The 25,482-nt window shown below is 41.1% G+C and overlaps 1 protein-coding gene across 10 annotated transcripts in view; it reads left to right on the top strand.

The window, feature by feature from the left end:
• XPO6 (exportin 6) overlaps positions 1-25,482 on the top strand; it is a 101,667-nt gene that overhangs the window by 10,248 nt on the left and 65,937 nt on the right. For 6 of the 10 annotated variants that reach the window (XM_028110181.2, XM_028110184.2, XM_028110185.2 and 3 more), the window contains exons 2-4: positions 18,895-18,985; positions 22,422-22,564; positions 23,337-23,534. In XM_028110181.2, coding sequence (XP_027965982.1) covers positions 18,895-18,985; positions 22,422-22,564; positions 23,337-23,534 — 432 coding nt within the window. The remainder of the gene's footprint in view (positions 1-18,894; positions 18,986-22,421; positions 22,565-23,336; positions 23,535-25,482) is intronic. The other 4 variants (XM_028110186.2, XM_028110178.2, XM_028110182.2 and 1 more) reach the window with 2 other exon arrangements.

Genomic DNA, 25,482 nt, shown 5'->3' with positions numbered 1-25,482 from the left:
AACTGTAAAACCTGTAAAACTGACTTCATAATAGAAAGTGCAAGATGGTAAAAGTTTCCTACAATAGAGGAGAAACTAGGTCCCTGCATATCCTCTAACGTGATAGGAATAGGAAAAGCATGATTACTGAGAGCACAGTGGTAGCTGGACCACATTACAGGACATCTACAGTAAGGAGGGTGGCTTGACTTCATACAGTTCAGTTCAGCTAAGTCATTAGGTGTGGCAGATGCAGTAGCTCAGTTAACATTAAGAGCAGCCTGCTGCTGTTTTATACGAAGGTTATCATGAAAAAGATCTCTGGTCTCAGACTCCCTGAAAAGGTAAAGGTATTTTATGAGCTAAATGCAGCTGGGGGGGGGGGGAATCATTGGTTTCTAAATTGGCTTGTAATCAGACTTGGGAAGATCTCTTTATTTATTTAAAAAAGAGTAACAACTGGATAATTTTTTATAAAAATGACATGTTCTTATTAAAAATCAAGTAGTAGTAAAAGGTGCCAAGAACATTGGCAAAAAAAGAAGTCACCCCGAATCCTACTATCCTGAACTATGATTAACTTTACATAAACATCCATATGTCTTTGTACGTACGTATGTATCTGGATAAGTGAGATGGAGTCCTAAAATAAGTACTTTCATTTAAAAAGTGATCATGCTGATTTTTGGGATCATGCTTTAAAGTAAAAGAAAAATCAATTTATTACTTGCATTTTTAAAGAAAGGCTATACTTTTTGAAATATTTAAATGCAGAAAGTTGCAAAAGGAGTGCCATGAGTCTCCAGTGTGGAATCTTCAATACCTATGTCCAGTATCAAAACCAGGAAATTGACATTGGTACGTGTCAATTATTGACTATAGACCTTATTTAGTTTTCACCTGTTTTTAACCTGTAGTCACTTGTATGTATGATTCTGTGCAGTTTAGTCCATGTATTGATTCATGTAACTACCACCTCAGTCAGGATACAGAGCTGTCCCATCAGCATAGAACTCCCTCAAGCCTGATGCTGTCTGTGTTATAGCCCCCTCCCCTCTTCTAGCATCCACTTATCTCTCTGTCTATAGTTTTGTCATTTTGAGAATGGTGTATGAGTGTAGTCAGTATATGTAACCTTTTGAGATGGACTCTTCACTAAGCCTAGTGCCCTTGAGGTCACTTGAATTTAATAGCAAAACAAGAAATCAAGTGAAACTGAAAAAGGAATTGTCAATTGCAAATAAATCTTTGCTTCAATAATTGTTAGCTCTTGATAAATCCCTGTAGGTTAAGGAAAAAGGTTACGAAAGATATTAAGAAGATGGCACCATTTTTATTTTATTTATTTTTAAGTAATCTTTATGCCCAATGTGGGACTTGAAGTCATGACCCCAAGATCAAGAGTCGTGTGCTGTACTGACTGAACCAGGCTGGTGCTCCAAGATGGCATCATTTTTAATAAATATATTCCATGTTTCATTTCTAGGCAATATCAGTGAACTTAATAATAGGAAAAATAAGAACATTTGGACTCCTATTTCCCTCTTCTCCTTCTTGGTTGTTATTTTACTTTGTCAGGGTCTTTAGAGCATTTATAGTATGTTCCATAACCATATTCCCTCAGTATTTAGTCTTAGTTTTATATTTTAAAGGATTCATTGTTCCCCACTGGTTCTTTTAACTGGTCTTTCTATATCTGAAGTCTTTAATTCATCTTCCCATTGGCTAGATTTTATTGTCACTTGTTTGGTGAATTAAGAATGCCTGCTTTTATGCTTGAAGGACATCTTGGCTAGGTATAAAATTCTGGGTTTGCACTCTTTCTTGCAGATCCTTAGACATTGTTCTACCATCTGGGATTGAGTGTTTTTGTTGACCCTCTTAATCTGTTCAGGATTGTTTAGCTGATAATTTTTTTCAAAAGAGTTATGGTTGCTGTATTCCTTGAATTATTTCATGTTTGAATATGCCTTTCTGTTGTCCTTATCCATAAATGGTAATACTCATGGGTCATACCTTCTTTTCCTTAGAATTTTGTTGATATTTCTCCATCGTTTTCTGCCATCAAATGATGTGTGGAAAAGCATGGTTAGCCTAATTCATATAGTGCTGTCCCTTTACCCCAGTTAGAGGTAGCTTGCCTTTTTTACATGGTTGTTAGAAGAAATATATGTTGCTGAAGTTTAGTAACTCAATTAGGCTATCTTTTAGCGTGTGTGTGTGTGTGTGTGTGTGTGTGTGTGTGTGTGTGTTTTAAAGATTTACTTATTTTTTAGAGAGAGAGAGTGCAAACGGGCAGAGGGAGAGGGAGAGGGAGAGACTCTCAAACAGACACCCCACTGAGTGCGGAGCCTGACTTGGGACTTGATCTCATGATCACGAGATCATGACCTGAGCCGAAATCAAGAGTTGGACGCTCAACCGACTGAGTCACCCATGCACCCCAAGTGTGGATTATATTTTTATCATTTTGCCCTAGAACTTGGTATGCCTGCCTTAAGGTATTTAGCTAATTCCCTGATGCTGGCTATTTTAGATTTCTTGTGTTTGCTTCTAATACTGCAGTAAACATGTTGAATATATCTTTGTCCACTTTGTGAAATTGTACGATAAATCTCTAGGGGGAATTGTGGGGCAAACAGTAAGTGTATTTAAAAACTGTGGTAGATAGTGGTAGTCCTGCAAAAAGGTTCTGTCAGTTTCTATTCTCATTAATGGGTACTTCCTATTTCCCTGCCTCTGGCCGACCATTACAGCTTTTTAACGTGAAGAGTGAAAATGGCACATCAGACACATCATATGTGAGCCTTTCTTTAGTTGTGAGTGAAGTGGAACATCTTTGGTATTTTATTGCCATATGTATTTTTTCCCACTTCTGCTGACCACTCCTGGTCTCCAGAACTTTGTACATTTTTCTATTGGGTCAGTCAACAATTGTTTTAAAAAAATGTAATTTGGCTGAATTTTAGAATTGATAAAGTTATGTTTGGAATGGCTTGCACATTTGGTTGATGAATCTCATGCTGCTGATTTTATTCAGAATAAGAATGCAAACATTTCATGTATACTTCTATTGTGGACTTGACTAAGGTGATTGTCTTAGTGTTGGGACTGTGTAACCTGATTGTTTTCTAAACTTTTGTCTGATGATCCATGTGGCTAAGACTTAACATTCTTCCCCACTTGGCTTTGTGTTTGTCATAACATCACGTAAAAACATGTTTAATCGTGGGAAGCAATTCCATTGCCAGAAAGCTGCAGAGCTCACCTTGGTGAAGTGACTTTTCTGGTAATTGTCTCTTAACTGGGTTGATGAGCCGGAATGTTAATTTAGAATGCTAAAGTATATATGAAGTAATTTCATAAGGGAGTTTATCAGTCATGCATAGTATGTCTCTGATTTTATTTTCTCCTGAAACTCCCCTAATGGCAGAGAGCCCCTACACCCAGTTAAAGGAAGGCACCTGTCTTGGGGCTGTAGGTCAGAGCATCTCTCTGTAAATCTGACATTTCTTTTTTTTTTTTTTTTAAAGATTTATTTATTTGAGAGAGCGAGAATGGGAGAGAGAGTACATGAGAGGGGAGAGGGTCAGAGGGAGAAGCAGGCTCCTCGCCGAGTAGGGAGCCCGATGCGGGACTCGATCCCGGGACTCCAGGATCATGACCTGAGCCGAAGGCAGTCGCTTAACCAACTGAGCCACCCAGGCGCCCAAATCTGACATTTCTTGAAACTCTTGGGTTGTACCTTAAACATTTATTGTTTAAAAATCAGTATATATTCTATCTTCCTCTCTTCCCTCTTCCTGTCCTGCCCTCCCCAGTCTTCACAAGTGAATTAAAGGCTCAGGCCCATATGTTATCTTTGGGGGACACTGAATGGCCTTGATCTCATTTTACTGTGGGGGTGACTGGCCCATGTTTCCAGACCTTTGGGGGCAAACCTACGTGGCTGAGAGGAGCTGAAAAATCCCATCCTGGTGTAATTGTGAGAGTTCTAATGAAGAGAAGATACTTGAAGGCTTTTAAAGACCTCGAAAAAATACCAGAAAACATTTTGAGAAATAGAAAACCCCTTTATACCTTGACAATGAACAGATCGAAAGTGAAAGGGCTTTGAGTGGACCACTTTTATCGGCACATACTCCTTGACATTTAACACTTGTGGTTTTGATGATTGCCAGTGACCTTCAGAGCCTTTGATAAATCATTTGTTATTTTAAAAAGGTGGTCTTGCAGTGTCTAGAACAAGTCACTTGGCTAGTGAGTGGGTCCAGTCGACCTCCTAGCTCAGTGCAACCTGGGGGTTCTTTACCATTCTGGGTTGTGACTTGGGAGTTATAAAAGTCTTCATTACTTTATGGAAGATAATCCCCCAAAGAAATTCAACTACTGGAACTGGTGATACAAATGAAAAGATGAGGAAATTAAAGTTCTTAGTGAGGAAATAGAAGTCATGGATAAATTCAAGAGTAGAATGTTAAGTTTGGTGTCTTGGATTCACCATGCCCTAGGTGTAGAAAGAAAGGAAAGCAGTTCCTAATACTGGAGGAGTGCTGGGTTACTGCAAGTATTGCTGATGATGGAGGGAAAGTTGAAAAGACTTTTAACTTGCAAGGTGCCTGGGTGGCTCGCTCAGTTGAGCGTCGGACTCTTGGTTTCGGCTCAGGTCATGATCTTGCGGTTGTGGTATCGAGCCCTACATTGGGCTCTGTGCTCAGTGTGGAGTCTGCTTCAGATTCTTTCTCCCTCTCCCTCTGTCCCTCCCCACTCATGTGCGCGCGCGCTCTCTCTCTCTCTCTCTCATGAATAAATAAAATCTTAAAAAAAAAAGACTTTTAACTTGTGGTATGAAGTCTATGCATGGATATGTGTGTGTGTTTTTTTTAAGATTTTATTTATTAGAGCAGGAGCGGGGTGGTGCGGGGAGAGGGAAATGGGAGAGGGAGAAGCAGACTCCCCACCGAGCAGGCAGCCTAGTGCGGGGCTGGATCCCAGGTCCTGAGGTCAGGACCCGAGCTGAAGACAGACCCTTAACAGACTGAGCCACCCAGGAGCCCCTATGTGTGTGATTTGTAATTCTTTACCAAAACGGAAAGTTAGGAGGTGGAGGAAGCATTGTTGGTGAATTTGAGGGCTTGCTTGCAAATAAGAGTTGCAAAATAATTGGGAACAAATCTGGTCTACAGTTATTGAATGTGAGGATGGAAAGTGTGAAGAGAAGTTCTAGAAGTTTATAACTTCTGGAAGTTTCTAAGTCTGGATGAGATGTGCATGTCAGCAAATGATTCCTGTGCTGGAGGATAAGTGCAGAAATAGAGCCTTGTAAGAGGTACAACTGTACTAAAAAAAAAAAAAAACCCTGGCCAAATTGGAGAGCTGTGTCAGGGAAGGCTTCACAGAGGAGGTGACACCTCGGTTGGGTTTCAGAGCAGAAATATTAGGAAGTCAAGAGGCAAAGAATTTGGGGCTTGAGGTGGAGAAACAGAAGGGCCATTTTTGGGCAGATGGAACTACACATGGATACACATGGAAGAGTGGTCAGTTCTTGAAGATGAAAGCTTTGAAATGCTGAAGAGCGAGCTGTCTAATCTACTAGGCAGCTCCGGTGATTTCTGTGAAGGCATCCACTCCAGAAAAGGCTTTTATTTAATTCATGACAAAAGGAGCCCTGTGCTTTTATCCAGCCCAGGAAATTATTCATCTACGTTCCACATTCTGTTTTGAGAGAAAGACAAAGTAAGTGATCTTTCAAGGATTTATGTACTTAACTTAAACATCTTACTTTGAAGTACTTTTAGACATGCAGAGGAGTTGCACAAATAGCACAAGGGGGTTCCTGCATCCTCTTCTCCCATGGGGATTTAGTTTTTAAAAAAGTGACTAAAAAAAGTAGTTAAGCCTTCCAAGATTTGTGGCCAGTGAGTTAGCTCAGTTTCTGTGGCTGCTTCATTCTCCTACCCGTTTGGTGATTAAAGTAGGTGCTGATGTTGTCACGGTCTTCTCTGCCACCTCTTGATTTGCCTAGTCATTTTTTTCCCTGATGGGAAAAAGTATTTTGAACTCTGTAGACTATTGTTATAAGTACAAAACAGATAGGAGCTCACTGTCCTCTGATTCAGCTTCTTGGATTTTGTTTCCTTCTAGTCTTTTTTCCTGTTTGCTTTTTAAATGTGGCTGAGATCACACTGTAAATGCACCTTTTTCCTTCTGCTTTTTCCATGTAACATTATAGTATAAGTGGTTTTCCAGATCATCAAATACTTCATAAATATTTACAGTGGCTGTGTAATATTGCATTGCATGGATTCTTGGGCAGTTAGATTGTTCCATTTTTTTTGCCATTGTAAATAATAATGTGATTAATGTTTTTGCAAAGAGCTTTTTCTGTATTTCAGAAAATTGCCTTAGGCTCGATTCCCAGAAGGACCCAAGGGTATGAAGATTTTTTAATAAACCTTTTATTTTAAAATAGTCTTAGATTTAGTATGAACATTTTTAAGGTACGTCATCAGATATTTTTCAGAAAGTTTATTCTTCCCGCCAGCTGTAGATAATGCACCCCTCAGCACTGGGTAGTCTTAAGAAAATTGTTGCAAATTTAATAGGTTAAAAAAAATGGCTTCATTCTTCTGTAATATCTTTTGGAGGGGGGGTGGTAGGAAAAGTTATCACCAACTTAGATTTTTTGTCTGTTTTTTTAATTTATTTTATTTATTTTTTATTTTTTGCTACCTACGTCCTCTTCTATTTTTGTTTCTTTATAGGATTTATAGGTCACACTTGTAGGTTTATTTTGTTTACTATTCACTTAATCATCCTTATACTTTAATATATTAGAAATGGTGCCTTAACATTTTTTCCCCACAGTCAAGGGTTTTTGTGTGTGTGTGTGTGGTAAAATAAACATAAAATTTACCATTTTCTTTTTTTTTTTATTATTATTTATTTGTCAGAGGGAGAGAGCACAAGCAGGGAGAGCAAGCAGAGCAGGCAGAGGGAGAAGCAGACGCCCCGCAGAGCAGGGAGCCCGATGTGGGACTTGATCCCAGCGTCCTGGGATCATGACCTGAGCCGAAGGCAGACGCTTAATCGACTGAGCCACCCAGGCGTCCCTACCATTTTCAAATGTACAGTTCAGTAACATTACAGTGTGTACATTCACCATGTTGCTCCTCTGTCCTCATTCCTGGCTTGCTGTGCATTCGAGGGGTTGTTATCTGCACCCCGGGTGGGAGCAGTATTGGAGCACATTCTTCTGAGCTCCGTCTTCCCCTTCTCATTCTTTCCTTACTCCTGATTTATTTATGAGGGGTGCATTTGGAAGAGCCCAACACCACTGGCCCTTACCTGCCAGGTGTGAGGTCACTGTGTCAGAACACTGCCTAGCTCTGTCCTTGGACTTCTCTCACCTGCTTATCTTCAAGAGAAGTTTGTCTCCCGCCATGTCCTGCCTTCCTACTGTTGCTAGGCTTGGCTGGTCAGTTCAGGATGGGGAGGAGGCGGCGTTGCAGCTTTGCCATTCGTGAAGAGGACATTGGACTTTGATCTACACTTGATTGCTTGAGACTGTAGCAACGGGGTAGAACCTGGAAGGCGGAAAGGAAGTGATTGTGCTCCTTCAAAACCCAACAGTCTGTAATACGGCCTGGAGTTTTTTGCCAAAATGAAATAAATGTTATTTTAACTGGTATTTAAAATGCCAGTGCTATCTGGGAATAATTCAGGATGAAGGTGGCAAGGGTTTTACAAAACTTGCTCTTAAGCAGTTGCAGGTAGTAAGAGCAGCTGATGTGAAACCCTTTATGTATGAGCTGTAGTGTTGATTGGGATTTTAGATTTGCAGCATGTGTTTATAGTGCTCTATCAACTTCACACTCATTCATTCCCTGATTTCATGCCCTGCAAGGTAACGCCAGCTCACGCATCATCCTCATAGAACTCTGTGTCCTTCTTTAAGGGGTAGAGGAGCTGCCGCTGGGAGAGGGCTCTGGTGGCCCTGTTCAGGGCCTTCACTTCACCAATAGCTGATTGACTTTGGGCAGGATACTCTCTCTGAGCTTCGTTTTCCTTCTCTGAAAGTGAGGTTGGAGTTGCTGTTCTCTGGGGTTTGTATTTCTCTCTCAAGATTCTGTGGTTCTGTCTTAGGATTTCTTGATAGCGTGCCTTGTGTTAATGTGCTCAGTATCTCTTGCGTTTAATTGACTAGGCATGCAGATATAAATACTCATCTTCTTGGGAGAAGTACCTGGGAAAACGCAGCAGATGGAATCGTGAAGAGAGAGCCTATTTTGGGCTCTATTACTTACTTATCTTAGACAGTTTCTTGCAGAATAACTATTCTTATCATTTGCTTTTTTGGCTGTGTAATTAAAGCCTTCCACTGTAATATAAATAAATAAGCATGTAACTTACATGTATTTTAGCTCCTAGTGGGATATGCTTGTTGCCCAACCAGCAGATGCAAAATTTTTAATGCCTAGGCTACGTACTATCCTCTTCCGAAGCAGTGTGTGATAGTAAAGCTGGCATCTGAGAGAACTGTCAGTCTCCTTTCTCTTGCCTGTTGTATCCTTGTCTCACTTCCTCTTGCCTCTTCCCCTAGCCAGCTCGGAGCAGTGAGGAGCAAAGTGGGAGGGTACCAGTCTGACAGAAGTTTTAAAAACTTTTTTTTTTTTTTAAGATTTTATTTATTCATTTGACAGAGAGATAGAGAGCACAAGTAGGCAGAGTGGCAGGCAGAGGGAGAGGGAGAAGCAGTCCGGATCCCAGGATCATGACCTGAGCTGAAGGCAGCTGCTTAACCGACTGAGCCACCCAGGTGCCCCTAAAAAACTTTTTATTTGGAAATAATTTGAAGCTGACAGAAAGATTGCAAGGAATGAGTAGTAGCAAGAACACTGTCATACCCTTTACCCAGACTCCACTGTTGTTAACATTTTGCCCTTTGCCTTATTATTTACACCTTTTCTATGTATATATATGCACATGTATATATAAATGTATGCACAAGTAGTGTTTTTTTTCTGAACTGTTGGAGAAGAAGTCACCTACGTCCTGGCCCATTGACCCTCTGTAGTGTATTTTCTCACAGGGATGTTCTCTACAAAGCCATAGTGCAGTTATCAGCCTCAGTTAATATAACATTGATTCAGGACTTTATCTGATCTACTGTCTGTATCCAGTTTTGTCCTTTGGCCCAATTCTGTCCTTCATATCATTTTTTCCCCTTCAGCACAGGATCTAGCCTTAGAATCAAGTGTAGCATTTACTTGTCATGACTCTTTAATCTTCTTTAGATTTGTTTTAAATTTTTGGGAAACCAGGGTTCCTGTCCATTGGTAGTTAATTGGTTCTTCTTGTTTTTATCTACTGTCCCATATAGTACATGGATAGGTTTTCCCGGCATAAAACATACTGTCCTCTGTGTCCAAGATGTTTCCTCTAATTGGTGCCAGGGGGGCGGATGGGACAGAAAATGCTGCCTCGACTTTATCACCACCACAGGGGGACCAGTTGGACTTTCTGGCTCAGATGCCTGGCACTTACCCTGTTTCTACCTCCTAGTCCTCAGCAGTAAACAGACCCCTTTTTTTTATGGAAGACACACAGAATTTGACCCAAACCCAAGAAATACTGTGCAAACCCAAGAAATACTGGGAGATATTTTATGCCATTGGTCAGCTTGATGGTAGTTTTAGACTAATGCAGGAAAGTACCTTTTAATGATTAGAATTGTTTAGATGTGGCTAAAGTACATGTTTTAATCAGATATTAATCTGATCATCATCAGTATCTGTATGATGATACTGTACAAAGTTATATCCATGGTTACTCCCAAAGGGTACATACTTTCAGGGTTATGCTGTAGGCAAGACAACGAGCAGTCCTTCTGAGACAAATGCATAACTTCAATCATTCGTTTCAGACACGCGTTCCTGGAGTCATGGTAAGTGCTTCTGCCCTTGCTTTCCCAGAACATGGCGTGTGTCCGTTTTTTTCCTGCAGTAGAAAACGTTCTTTCCTGTAACTTCTGTACAGGAAAGTAAGAGAGTTACTTCACTGTACATCTGGAGCCCTAGACGACCCCTCTGTTTAGCCTTGCCTCTACGTCTCTATCAGACAGGCTAAGGGACACCTGGACACGGGCGTGGATGTGACGGAGTTGGGAGGCTTGGCTTGCCGCTCACTAGTTGCGTGCACGTGAGCAAGGCACTTGGCGCCCTGGGTTTCAGGGCCTGCCCTTCTGAGTGCTGGACTTCCAAGGTCCAACTGGTTTCGACACAGTTTGTTTTTAGAGAAGTGAAGTGAGATTTCTACTTAATCACGATGTGTGGTTTTCTTTTTCTTTCTTTTTTTTTTTTTAAGGTTAGTATCTGCCATTTGAGACCCACAGAACAGAGACAGGAAGGTGGGAGAAGACCTATGAACGGTGCCCTCCTGACTGGGGCTTCCTCTCCAGGCTTTCCTGCCTTCTAGTGTTTTGAGCCTGAGCTGGGTGACATCAGGGGGGGCCACATAGATGTCACATTGATTCCCATCATGCCTTCTTTTATCTTTGTATTTCATCTCATGCTTATACGCTGGCCTAAGGGCCACGGGGACTTCTTTGCTCATCTGTTTTCTTTGCCATGAAGAGAGTAGGGGAGAAAGAGGGTTCTTTTGAGAGTTTGAACATCCACGATAATCCTGTTAGCTTCCCAGGAAGTTTATATGAGATTGAATGTCTTTGCTAATGGCATCTGTTGTAACACATCAGGTATGCTTTGCATACTTTTCAGCCTCAGTCAGTAGCTAGTACAGAATCACTTTTCTCGGAAATCTTCTTTATATATAGGCAGATGGAGTAAAAACATTGTTCTGGGTATGCCACGGGAATGTTTGAATGGGACTCCGGGATGCTAGTTTTCATTTTTTTACGTTTGGTGTCAAGGAGGCCATGAACCTAAATATAGGAGGCTCATATGATTTACCTCCTTGTAGGATTTGCAGAATGTGGCTCATGGAAAAGGTGCCAAAAAGCTTGATAAAAGCTTCTTTGAAAAAGAGCCATTTTTTTTCCCCAGCATTGATTTTGTAAAAAGGTTAAGCTTTATTTTTTTATTTTATTTTTTTTAAAAGTAGGCTCCATGCCTAGCATAGAGTCCAACGTGGGGCTTGACCTCAGGACCCTGAGATCAAGACCTGAGCTGAAATCAAGAGTCAGATGCTTAACTGACTGAGCCACCCACGTGCCCCAAAGGTTATGCTTTAGAGGGGGTGTTTTATAGGCAATTAGATAAAACATAACAAATTTTAGTCAGGGTTTGAGAAGCTTGTCATGTAGGTGCCTTAAGGGACAAAGCACCATCTATCCACCTTCAGTCTCAGTGTTTTTTAAGATAAATTGTTAGCAGTCTCCTGGTTTTTCTTTTTTGTTTTTGTTTTTTTATGTATTGAGTGCTTGGGAGCAAAGGTCATTGTGGTCAGAGACCCTAAAGGGGGGAATTTAAATAGTCACATGTATCTTAAATCTGGAGGGACTACCGGTATTCCTGAGAAACTAAAAGTGACACTCTCTTGTTTCTTTTTCTCTCCTGAATTCGGACTAAAATATCTGAGCAGCAGTCCATGCTGGATGTGGTAGAAAGTACAGATGTGTTTGGCAGAGTCTCTTTCCAGGCACTTTATGTTCCTGGTTAAGGAGAGAGGCCTAGTACCGTTGAAGTGTTTGTTAACACTTACAGATGGGGCTTTTGGCCCTTACTTTATTCCTGACATTGTGTTCACTGTGTGCTTTACACAGATTATTTAATCCTTAGAATGATCCCATGTGTTGGGTTCTCTTATCCCCAGTTGGGCACAAAAGGAAAAAAAGTGACAGATTAAATAACTAGGCCGAGGTTGAGGTGCATTTGGAGTCAAACCCAAGGAACCCAAGCCCAGAGCCTGTGCTATTTCATCATGCCATGCTGAACTGACCAGAGAACAGGGCCACGGGCAAAACTGTGGTACTGATTACATGACAGAGACTCGAGATACAAAGAAAGGAGCCATGCTGTAAACTTTTGTGAAAAATTTCATGAAGGTAGAACTATGAATTGCAGACCCAGGAGCAAATGCAGGATGGGAATAGACATTTGCTTGGGAGACCATGGGTGTTCAGACTTTAGTGATGGCTTCTTGTGGTGAGTGATGGTGAATCAGGCATGCTTTCCTTCTCCTTTCATCCTAGTAAACTCTGCATTCTTCAAAACCCAAGATATCTCCTCTGCGAAACTTTCCTTCTGTTTCGTCAGACAGAGTTAGTTCCCTTTGGGCTTCTGAAGCTTTTTATACATGTCACTACTAGACAATGTAAACCATCATAATCTCTTTTTTTGTTATAGGCTCTCTCCGTCTCTCCGTCTCTTCCCCAGGCTACCTCCAGTTCCTTGAAGGGGCAGTCTTACTCATCTTTATATCTCTGGGGCTTAATGCAGAGTCAGTTACTTAGTGAGCATTGAGCTTGTTTGTCGAATGAATGCTGAGTTTCTCAGATCAGATTCAAAGGCTCTTTAAAGCTAGATTTAGAATAATTGGGGACAGAGAATCAATATTGAGAAGAATTTATCTGGTGGTGAAGCACAGATTGGATTGGAATTGGGGAAGCTGACATCAAGGTGACCAGGTTAAGAGAAATTACAGTAATCTAGGCAGGAGGGGAATAGGGCCTGGTAGAAGTAGTGGTGAGGGACAAGGTACAAATTTAAAAGACAGTGTAAAGCAGGAACCAGCCAGCCTGATGACCTTAGTTGTGGGCATAGAAGATACAAGGAAGAGTCCAAGAAGATTTCAGATTCCGTGATCCTTCCCCTTTCAGGTTTTTCTTGTAATTTATTAGGTGATTATGGGTGTTGGTTGACTTCGCTGTTCCTTAATAAATGAGTCAGTAGTAGATAGGTCTCTGGACTGCTGAACTGTGAGTAGTGCAATAAAAGGAGCAGATAAAGTCCGAGCAGGCACAGCTGAAAGCTCCTCCACTTTACAGATCTTAACTCTTTCTGGAACAGAAAACTTTGGTTTATTTTAGATACACACATAGCTTTCTGAGAGTATTTTCTGACCCAGGTTTATTTTCGATTCCTGCTCCAGGGTTTTAATTTGCTGCTGTGGTAAGCCAAGGAACTCTTGGAGAAGCATACATAGGCTTTTGGGATTGTAATCCTTTGCATTGTCACCCTCACAGCTCTGAAAACAAATAGGTGATGGCTCCCAGCAGTCCAGGAGTCTCCCACTCAGATGTGACCTGCAGGCCCCCAATTGCTCTCAGTAGTTGCGTTAATAGAAGAAAAAACACAGCTTCTAAATTCAGTATCTGAAAATACCAGCCTGAATGCTAAAAATAAGTATGACATTACTTTTTTAAATGGTGTATGTGTATTTACAGAAAAGTGCACAAATTGTAATGTAAAGATCATCCTTGTGTGCCTAACACGCAGATCAAGAAAATAGAATGTTTTTCAGTATTAGTATTTCAGAATCCCTCTTCCCTACAGGTAACCACTATTGTGATTATAACACACCACAGATTCATTGTGCTTGTTTTTAAAATTAACATACAGTGAATAATGAAGGATGTGTTTTGGCTTCTTGTACTCCACATTGTGTTTGTGAGATTCATCCATGTTGTTGCATGTAGCAATATTTATTCATTCTTGTTGTCTTATAATATTCTCCTGATGAATAAACAATTTATCCATTCCACTGGTGATGGTCATTTGGGTTCTTTTGACTTTTTTGGATATTATGAATAATGGTGCTGTGGACATTTGTGTACCTTTTTTTTTTGTATATGTGTACAGATTTCTGTTGGAGTTATCAAGGAGTAGAATTGCAGGATCATAAGGTATGTGTGTGTTCAGCTGCCATTGGTTTTCTTTAAATTCCAGTAAGTTAGCGTACAGTATTATATTAGTTTCAGGTGTACGATATAGTGATTCAACACTTCATACATCACCCTATGCTCATCATGGTAGGTGCACTCCTTAATCCCCATCACCTGTTTTACCCATCCCTCATCCGCCTCCCCTCTGGTAACCATCACATTGTTCTCTGTAATTTAAAGAGTTAGTTTCTTGGTTTGTCTCTTTTTTTTCTTTGTTCATTTTTGTTTGTTTCTTAATTCCACACGTATGTGAAATCATATGGCATTTGTCTTTCTCTGATGACTTATTTCTCTTAGCATTATACTCTCTAGCTCTATCCATGTCATTGTAAATGGCAAGATTTCATTCTTTTATGGCTGAATAATATTCCAACTCTTCTTTATCCATTCATCTATTGATGGATACTTGCGCTGCTTCCATAATTCAGCAGTTGTAAATAATGCTGCTATAAACATAGGGGTGCATGTATTCCTTTGAATCAGTGTTTTTATATTTTTTGGGTTAATAAACATTAGTGTGATTACTGGACGTAGGGTAGTTCTCTTTTTAACTTTTTGACGAACCTCCATACTGTTTTCTAAAGTGGCTGCACCAGTTTGCATTCCCACCAACAGTGCATGAGGGTTCCTTCTTCTCTAAGTCCCCACCAACACATGTTGTTCTTTAGTTGTTGGTTTTAGCCATTCTGACAGGTGTAAGGTGGTATCTCATTGTAATTTTGATTTGCACTTCCCTGATGATGAATGATGATGATGAGCATCTTTTCATGTGTCTGTTGGCTATCTGGATGTCTTCTTTGGAGAAATGACTGTTCTTCTGCCCATTTTTTAATTGGATTGTTTGCTTTTTGGGTGTCGAGTTGTATCATTTCTTTATATACTGTGGATACTAACCTTTTATCACATATGTCATTTGCAAATGTCTTCTTCCATTCAGCCAAATGGTTTTCTAAAGTGGTTATACCAGTGCATACTCCCACCAGCAGCACTCTATGCATGTTCCAGTTGCTCAGCATCCTTAGCAACACTTGTTATTGTCTTTTTAATTTTAGCCATTTTGGTGAGTGGGTAACACTGTCAGTGTTTTTAATTTGCATTTTCCTGACAACTGATGAGGTTGAGCACTTAATTTTCTGTATAGGCTTTTGAATACCTTCTAATGATGATCTCTTTGCCTGTCATAAAAAAATTGAGTCATTTGTTTTTCCTCTAAGTCCTCTGTTAGTTATCCTCTGTTAGCCCATTTTGTGACTTTCTTTTGAACTCTCTTCATTGTGCCATTTGATGAACGTTCTGATTTATCAATCTTTTCCTTTATGTTTAGTGCTTTTATGTGTCCTATTTAAGAAGTTTTCCCTTACTCGAAGGTCATGAAGATGTTCTATATTGTCTTATAGAAGCTTTACTATTTTATCTCTCACATTTTATATCTGCGGTTCAACTGGGATTTTTTTCATGTGAATGTGTCTTACTTGGTTTTAATTTAATCTTTTCTTTCCTTCGTTCTTCAAGATCTGGATCTTAAATCCAAGCACAAGCTGGGAAGCAGTTGGGTGTATTTGAATCCTGAATGTGCTTTATAAATTAGTGCAGTGCTTGAATGGTCTTTGGAAATTGGAGGCTTCTCTTCCTACCACATCATGGCACTTGGTTTTTGTTTTATGTTCTTCATCCCTTTATTACTGGAAAGTGTAGTCTGCTGGAATATTACCACTTCCTTACTTGCCTTTAATTCCTAAACCCACAGCAATCTGGATTTTGGCTTCTCCACCTGCTTGAAACCTCTGGCAAAGGTTCCAGTAGCCTTCTTGCTAGTTGGGGTGAATTCTCCAATATCCTTTGACCATTTGCAGGTCTTGAACCTGTCTTTTATGTCTTTACATCTCTGTTCTAATTGTATGACTTTGGCAAGGCCTTAGTCTCCTTTTTGTCTCCTGTAAAATTACATAGTTTCATTTTTGAAATCCAGTTGGAAAAGCCTCGCTAGATATGTTCGGACAAAGCCTGTAAAGCCTGAGGACATGAATCTCCAGTTTCAAAGTGGGCCTGACCACTTCTCTTTGTTTTGTTTTGGTCTGTTTTCATTTGGTATTTGAGACCAAATACAAATGATAACAGCCATAACTATGAATTAGATAATTTCTTAGAGTTTACATAGCAGCTTTACGTGGGTCACTCTGAGGTGGGAATTAGTACTTACTGCAGTTATCGAAGTGATTGAAAATGCGAACAGCACACTATTTGTTCTTGTTGGGAAGCACCCTACTGGGTTAGGTTTTATAGTTTCCTTTTTCATGTAACCATCGTTTGGTGGAGAGCATCCAATCTGTGATCCTTTTGGATACTTTCATCTTTCTGCTTTTCTGCTGGAATGCTTCTTGGGTTGGAGCAGGGGAGGAGTGGATGGGACTGGAAATGGAGTTGGAATTGCATTCTTTGGAGAGATTGTCCTGAACTTGCCCCAGTAGCATTTAATGCATAGCTGGTAATTGTCAGGTTCACAAACTTCTGCCTCAAGAACCAGTACAAAATAGACGTTGATGGTTGAGTGCCTGAATGTGGTGAGCTCAGGTGTTTGCTAGGATCTGCTCTGAAATGATTCACTACAAGAAAAAGTTGTGGAGCAGGTGGGATTTGAAAATGTGTCCTTAGTTCTCAGGGACCCATTTTGGCTCCAGAAGAACTGATTTATTTTAACTAAATAGCTGATATCTTTTAATTTATGTTAATTTTTATTTTATTTTTTTGCCAGTAAGTTACTTGTGAGATTTTCCTTTGATTCTTTCATATCTTTCCAGAAACTTTTCTTAAAACAGCAAATCCTTTTTTCAAATGAAATGGGTATCCCAAGTCGATTTATGAAACAGACCAAAGCATTCTTTTATTTATATCAGTTCATTTTAGGAATTTGAATTTTCAGCATTTACTTAGGAAAGTGAGAATAGTGAGGATGTTTTGATCAACACAGAAACTTGAAACAGGTGAAAAAGATTGCAGCCTTCTTTTAGCCTGACATTTCAATTTCTCCATTTGAAAAAATGTGTAGTTTTTTTTTTTTTTAAAGTAGGCTCCATACCTAACATGGACCTCAAACTCACGACCCTGAGATCAAGAGTCACTCCCTGTACCAACTAAGCCAGCCAGGAGCCCCAAAATGTGTAGTTTTTTTTTTTTTTAAAGATTTTATTTATTTATTTGACAGAGAGAGACATAGTGAGAGCAGGAACACAAAGCAGGGGGAGTGGGAGAGGGAGAAGCAGGCTTCCCGCAGAGCAGGGAGCCCAATGTGGGACTCGATCCCAGGATCCTGGGATCATGACCTGAGCCGAAGGTAGACGCTTAATGACTGAGCCACCCAGGCGCCGATGTAGTTTTTTTTTTTTTTTAAGATTTTATTTGTTTATTTGACAGAAACACAGCGAGAGAGGGAACACAAGCAGGGGGAGTGGGAGAGGGAGAAGTAGGCTTCCTGCTGAGCAGGGAGCCCGATGTGGGGCTTGAACCCAGGACCCTGGGATCATGACCTGAGCCGAAGGCAGACGCTTAACGACTGAGCCACCCAGGTGCCCAGAATGTGTAGTTTTTAATAAAACAGCTTAACTTGCAATCCAAGGATATTTTTCAGTTGAACTGATTCATTGGTTTGAAAAAAGGGTAAGATTTCAAGGGCTAATCTTGATCATAAATATAAAATTCCGACAACTCCCAAGTGCTAAAGCTCTTGTGCAGTGATGCGTCACTCAGCATGTCATTGTGAGTTGCCCTGGCACAGCCGTTCATATGTGACTACAGCATTGGAGGGACAGCCGTGCCCGGCACTGTTGGAATGCGGCCCACGTGTGCTCTGCAGCGTGCTTGCTCTGCTAGTTGTCGATGGACTGGTGCAAGCCTGACTCAGCCTCTATAATAGGTACCAATCCTAAGTGCCGGTTTATCCACAGAGATGGCCCAGGTTCCTTAGTGTCTTCAAAAGTCAGTTACCAAGTTGAGGCCTTTGGTAATATTACAGTTTGATATGTACATTTGAGTGTGGACTTGTTTTAAAATGCAGTTTTTATAGTCTGCTCTCACTCTGGGGGCAATGGAGAGGATGTGGAGAAGGGGGGAGGGTGGGGGAGGCTGGAATTAAGAGATAATTAAGAAATCAGAACTGCTCTTGGCTCTTGATTATCTCTGGGTAAATAATGCCAGTGAGGATTCAGAAATGGTCTAGGAATGCTCACCTTTCTGCAGACGGGTGAGTGAAGGAGTGTTGACTCCAACTCACTGCTTCAAATGACGTCTCCTACATGAGTGGGAGAAGAGTATATGGGTTTGGGGCTCCACATGCAAGAAGGAGAGGATGGGCATTGGGGTCGAGAGCACCTCTCCTCTCATTCTTCACCTGAGCAGCTCTGCTGAGAATCTGGCTGTCTGTGGGTCCATGGTTGGGATGTGTGCATTTTGAGTTCCCGCTCAGCTTGGCTCTTAGCTGCCTTAACTTTAGTCTCTGGTGGCTGCTCATTCGAGATTGAGAGTTGTCAGAACATGTGACTCCGGAAGTGCCTTCAGAACCCCCACGGATCCATGCAGCAGTTTAACTGCAGTTCTTCTGAATCCCAATATGGCTAATTATTTAGACTTGGGGCAAATGTATTATCGACAGGAAGTCTCTAGGGAGCCCTAACCTTCTCTCCCAGTCTCTTCACTCTGCCTGTTCAGTCAGGGCCAGGGGCTGATATTTTGCTTTTAATATATTTCCGGAATTATATTTTGAGTTATTTGTTCCCTTTTCCTTAGCATAAATAATTGAGAATCTGTTGTACAGTAGCATGAATTTATAGAGTATACTCAAAATTTGGGTTTTGAGCCAGCTGGGAAATTCCCTTCAGTTTTTCTGAATCCCATGCATTTGAAGAATGTTGAACCAAGATGTTTGAGGAAGTAAATTACGAATGTGACCTGGAGGGAAGTGAGGAAAGTAGGAGACACAGTTACTGATTTTTTTCTTTTCTTTCAAATTCCTTTGTTAGGCATCTGAAGAAGCCTCCCTCAGGGCATTGGAAAGTCTCATGACAGAATTTTTCCACGATTGTACAACCAATGAAAGAAAACGTGAGATAGGTAAGTCAAGTGTTGAGTCGTCAAGAGTCACTTAAGATGAAAAGGCCCTAGTGAGGAGGAAGGAGTTTGTTGCCTGCGCTAGTCAAGCCTGCTTGTTTCATCTGGAATTCTTGCTCTTTTTGCTCTCACTTTGCTGGTTGGTGCTGGCTGCAAATCTAGCTGTGCAAGGACTGTAGACCATGGGGCCCACTATCATCCAGAGTGATGGGTTTTCTTCCCTTTGGCCGGGTGTGGAAAACCCCTTCCGCTGCTTTGGTTCTTGAATTTCAGCAATATTAAACTTAGGTAAAAGAGGCCTGCGACTATTAACTTAAACAAAACCTCATGAAAGTGTCAAAATGACATGGTTTTGGTGTGTGGAAGTCTCATCCAAACCTTATCTAGTGCCCACAGGTCTTTAACTGGTATTCCCTTTGGGGGCTTCTTCTTTTCCCTTATCTCTACTATTGTCTTTCCCATTCTGCAAGTTTTGATGAATAAAGGCTTCAAACAACACAGAGATGTAGATATAATTACCTTGGGTCTTCTGGGAACCTCAGCTCTTTCTAGAAATTCCTTTTGAATTTCATACTCATTTACATGAACAATATTCATTAAAGCATACTGTAAACTAGAATGTGTATTCAAGTGTCAAATCTCTGCCTCCGAGACATGAGACATGTTGCCCTGTGTTCCTGGAGTATATCCTTTTTTCCCTCCGAGTCCTCACTTAACCCCTGAACTTCCAAACAAAAATGTTTTCTTCTCTATCTCAACCTAAAGGCTTTTCCCCTTGGATGTCTGCTCTGTACTGACCTCATGTTCATTGCTTTCACCTCTGGAGAGGGCTTTTTCAGTCTCTAGGACTCGGAAGGCCCATTTCTCTGCCCCACTTGACTTCTCTAAGTCATACTGGCCAGTTGAGTGTTGTGGCTGATTCCTGCCTTTAGTCCAGAGCTTGACTGGAGTCTGGGTTTCCAGGTGGCCAGTAGACCTTTGGCTGTAGCCCATTTTCTCTTGCATTCTTTGAACATCACATCAGCTCCTGGTAGTTGTGAATTTCTTAGCTTTTTTTTTTTTTTTTTTACTTTGAAACTTGGTGGTTTTAGGCCTGCCCTGTGCATGTTATGCCTGTCTTTTCTTAGGGAGTATAAGTAGAGAATTAAAATATTTGTAAATAGGGGAGTGCTGACGGAAGCTGAACCCAATAGATAATCAGGCATTTGGCTTAGAAGATCCACTCTGCTTGCTTCCCTAGATTCTCTTATTACTCAGTTGGGCTGACCCTTCTGCCTCCAGAGTGATCTTCTCATTAGTTTTATGCTACCAGAGTACCTTATACTTAAGTAAAAATACCCCTGGTGATGTTTACCAAAGGAGGTGAAGGATCTGTCCATCAGTCTGCTATAGCCCAACACTAATAGCTTTGAAGTCCTATTTTTAGCTTATTAATTGAAATGCTTTTGGTTTTTCTCTTAATTTTTTGGTTTACAAAGCAAATATTGCTCACTTTCAGTGTTCATGAATTAAAAGTGGAACCTCTGAACTAAAATTGTATTCTAATCTGATTTAAAATAGCGTTAAATAGGGGCGCCTGGGTGGCTCAGTTGGTTAGGCGACTGCCTTTGGCTCTGGTCATGATCCCAGGGTCCTGGGATTGAGCCCCGAATTGAGCTCCGTGCTCTGCAGGGAGCCTGCTTCTCCCTCTCCCACTCCCCCTGCTTGTGTTCCCTCTCTTGCTGTCTCTCTCTCTTTCTCTGTTAAATAAATAAATAAATAAAATCTTAAAAAATAAAATAGCGTTAAATAACCAGATACTACAAATGTCTAATTTAAATGCAAGCTAAGGGGGATCCCTGGGGGCTTGGTTCTGTATGGTGGGTGTGCCTTAGTTCAGTTCTCTTTGTACCTAGTCTTTGGAGCTTTGTCTGAGTGTGTGGGCTAGAACCACTTTCTTCTTTTTGATATCTTAGGAGAAACTGAAGGCTTTCCTAGTGAGGTGGGAGAAAGGAAGCAGGCCTTTTATTACAGGGGCTCCACCTGCCCTCCACCAAAGGCGTGTTATTAGTGCTGTTCGCAGGGAACCTCGAGGGACAATCTGTTCATTTTCACAGGGGAGGAAGCCGAAGCCTCAAAGAGGAGCAGTGATCACCTGGAATGAGACTCTCTGAATGAGCGGCAGAGTCTCTAGCCCAGAGTTCCTCATTTCCGGCCAGAGCTCATTCTGTCTGTTTTGACTCCCGCTCTGGGATTCTTACAGACTTTCACTTAGTCGAAAGACTAGGCATCAGTTTCCTTGTGTGGGATTTTCAGTGAGGCTGTGGAGTACTAGCAGAACAGTGATTTTAGGATTAGAATGGGCTGCTGTGCTTCCTGCTTTTCCAGGCGCATCCTAGAATCTGTTGGGGTGTTGACGTTTATATGTCTTTTTACTCTTTTAAAATTTTTTATTTTTAAATTATTTTTTTACCCTTTTAAATTTATGTTTATTTTGATTTTTAAAATTTTTACCGCTTTTGTGTTGTATTTCATGACCAGAACAGCAGGTCAAGGTGATCAAGGGGCAGCGTGTCCAGAAACGTGGTGACACACTCTTAGTGCTTGCTGTCTTGGGGTTCTGGCTGATGCTACCAGCAGTCTAAGGAGGAGGAAAATCATTTCTAACTGATTTGATATGGACTGGGCTGCTCCCGGCAACTTCCACGATTGCTGCTCTTATTTACAGACTGTTTTTGGTGTGGTATTTTAAAATAAAACCAAATGAAAACCAAATAAAGAGAATTATCCATCTTTAGTTCTCTTGCATTTTTTCCTGCCCTGCATTAATTATATAATTATTAATTAATTTTTTCTTGTCCTGCTTCTCTAGTCATCATTTTGTGTGTGTGTGAACAGTGTGAGTCTTAAGGAAATATATATAATCAGTACCCCAGAGGAGACAGGTTAACAATTAGCCATAGTTTGTAAGGTGAAATGATCTTCTTTTTTGAAATGATATTTTATAATTGTCCATACTTAGGTTAAGTAAGAACTTTTTTTTTTTTTTTGAGGGGGGTAGGGGCAGAGGGAGAGGGAGAGACAGAATCTTAAGCAGGCTCCACGCCCAGCACGGAGCCTGCTATGGGGCTCGATCTCACAACCCTGAGATCATGACCTGAGCTGAAATCAAGAGCTGTATGCTTAACTGCCTGAGCCACCCAGGTGCCCCAGGTTAAGTAAGAACTTCAACAATGAAAGTTTCTCTGCCTAAACGAGTGCACATAGGCTATTGGATTGTAGATGGCTGAACACACCATCCATGCTCATGGTCATGTTGTATGGTCTGTCCTTTCTATCTCGAAGACATGGCCGGATTTTTCTAGTTGGTTTTGGCATCAATCATATGATATGGAGAGATGTGTGTTTAAAAAACTAATGTGACAGCCTGGCCTTGTGTTGATTTCATGTCTTTTCATAGCCTTGTTTTGTTGCTGTTTAACTTTTCCAGAGGAGCTTCTTGATAACTTTGCCCAGCAAATAGGAGCCTGGAGACTCTGCCTATACTTCCTCTCCAGCACTGGGAATGACTATGTCATGATGTATAGTTTAACGGTGTTTGAGGTGAGTTGTCAGATGACTCTCTACTGTTTGGAAAAGTATTTTGTGGACACAGTGCCGGGTCGTTGGCACTGGACTTGAGCTTCAGTGTGCAGACAGCTGGGAAAGAGTGGTAGCTCAGCTCGGGCTACCTCCCACATGCTGCCTCTGTCGGGATGTCAGCTGTTCTGGGGCACCTTTCCATCTTTGACCCCAGAAAGGTGAGATGGGTCTGGGTCGGTAGGTAGGTTGTTTGTGGTAACATGTAACTTTTCCTTCCATGTTATCATTCAAAAGAGAAAGATAATGAAGGAAAAACAGTTTGGGAGGAGAGATGGTACCCATAATACTATTATTCCAACCACAAACATACTCATTTATTTCAGCTGTCTTCCAATTTTTGTATTTCTATGCACATCTTTTTTTTAACTTAATTATAATCCTATTGCTCATGCCACTAAGTATTTATACCATTATTCACCAAGCCATTCTCCTATTTTTGAACATTAAAGTTGTTTTTGCCATTTTTTGGTGGCCATCAGAGGGAGTGGTGTAATAGAAAGTTTTACACATGGAGCTTTTTGTTTCTGTGAAATTATTTAGCAGATCTTTCCAGGAGTGAGAATGTTGTATAATAGGGTTTAAATATTCCTGGTACTCTTATTGCCAAATTGCTCTAAGCCTTTGTTTAAAAGCAGGGTTTTTTGTTTGAGATGAGGTAGCTAACCATTGGATGAAAACCAGTTATTTTTGTGTATAGAATGGTTAACTTAAAAGATGTATACTTGTGTTTCAGAATCTGATCAATAAAATGTGGCTTGGGGTCCCATCTCAAGATAAGATGGAAATCCGTAGCTGTCTGCCCAAACTCCTTTTGGCTCACCACAAAACCTTACCTTACTTTATCCGGAACAAGCTCTGCAAAGTTATTGTTGATATTGGCCGTCAAGATTGGCCCATGTTCTACCATGACTTTTTTACGAACATTTTACAGGTAAGGATTTACCTAAGAAACCTCATCTCATAAGTTGTTTGTAGAAGTGATTATTTCCTTGTCTTGAAGAGGAGTTTTAAGATTAGCATTTTGGAACTGTAGTAGCAAGTTCATTATAGGATAAATGATTTCACTCACTTAACTTTGTATTCTTGAGACATGTTGTACCTTTGTGCAGTGGCAAAAGAGGGGGGAAAACCCAGTAGCATTGTTAACCTATTGTGAAATTTTGTTCAGCAAAGATTTGAAAACCTGTTAGGTACTGCGTCAGGAGTAGGGGTACAAGGGTGAGGCCTTCAGTAGTTACAATTTGATGGGGGGGCTTGCTGTGTAAACAGTAATTATCCAGCACTGTGGTAATTACTGTGTGGAAGTGCGTGTGTTCTGTGGTGGCATAGCATTTAGCCTCCAGAAACTGAGGTATTTTCAGCGTTGTTGGGTGCTGGAGTAAGTGGCCAGGTTGATGGGCCGGGGCCAGGCCAGGAAGGGCCTTGCTCTTGCAGGGGGCTTCAATTTGTAATTCGTAGTCCTTCCTTGGGAGCTAATGACAAGTGTGTAGAGGGGAGAACACATGACCACATTTTTGTGTTGGAAAGACAGTTCTGGAACAGTAGGGTCTAGATTGCAGAGGGGCAAGGCTGGAACCCTGAGTGTGAGCGAGACAGGGAGGACCTGGCCCTGAAGCCTTTCTGGTGGGTGGAGGGTAGGGCACTTAGGAGACCCAATCAAGAGGCTTTGATCATTGACGGGGTGGTAGGGGTGAGGGAAGGGAGGTTTCTGGTTCAGGTAGCCGATTTTCTAGGCCAGGGGTAAAGGAAGAGGAAATGGATTTGGGTAGAAGATGGGGAATTCAGTTTGGCAGAAAGCACATTCAGGATTTGTGTGTTCTGTGTATATCTAGTGAGAAGTTGACAGCTGTGGATCTGGGGCTCAGGAAAGAGATCTGGCCACTGGTCAGGATTTCGAACTCATCAGAGTATAAAGGTGGGACCTAAAAGCCAGGCAGGAGATGCTGCTGTTCATTTGAATCCTGTGATGAAGTTGGAAACATTTTCATATTACTGAGATAGTTGTGGGTGTACAGGAAATGGGTATTATGTACAGTTTATAGGAATAAAATTCTCTGAAAATCAGTGTCTCAGTGACTATAAGTTCAGGATTTTCTAGAACAATACCGTTTTCTAACATTCTGTCTGCTCTCTCTACAAAGCATTTGAATGATGAGGCAGCTAAGAAAAAATATAGCATCCTTATTGCTTCTCTCAAATTGCCTCACAGTGGCACAAAAATTCTTCATTCAATTTTTTTTTCTCTGTAGTGATCCATTTATCTAGAGATTTATTGGATTGATACTGCAAAGGAGATTCATTCATTTATTCAGTAAGGTATTTGTTGAATGCCAGCCGTGTGCTGACTAAACATCTGGTGGGGATAAAGTAATGAAACAAAAACAGTGTCCCTGCCTTCGTGGAGCTTATAATCTCAAGGGCAGACATCCATTAACAATAAATAAATAAGCTTACAAGTAGTGATAAGTACGACGAAGAAATTTAAATCCAGGGTAAGGAGAAAGAGAGAATGCCAGGGGGTGTTATGTAGATGGGATGATGATAGAAGGCTTTTTTGAGGAGCAGCCATTTGAGTAGAAACCTAGGTGGGAGTGATGGAGTGAGCTATGTGGGTATCTAGGGGAACAGCATTTGAGGCAGAGGGAATAGCAGGTGCAAAGACCCCGAGGAATGGCAAGGAGGCTAGCGAACCTAGAGTGGTAGGACATGAGCTGAGAGGTTTTGCTGGCTCTCTCTGATACGCTTGCCTTCACTCCAAGATGAGGACAGTTGTGGTAACTCTCCATCGCCCCCCTAGAGGGAGAATGCATTCTTAGGTGGGTTAGTGCAGGGCACGTCCTGTGAGAAGAAGCAGTGGAATGTGAGCCGGAGATGCATGG

This window comes from Eumetopias jubatus, unplaced genomic scaffold (genome assembly GCF_037043125.1).
Source record: "Eumetopias jubatus isolate StellerSeaLion01/CBP00866 unplaced genomic scaffold, mEumJub1_p1.0 scaffold_12, whole genome shotgun sequence".
NCBI classification, from domain to species: domain Eukaryota; kingdom Metazoa; phylum Chordata; class Mammalia; order Carnivora; family Otariidae; genus Eumetopias; species Eumetopias jubatus.
Note: the sequence above shows the minus strand (reverse complement) of the source record. Positions and strands in the feature narration are given on the sequence as shown.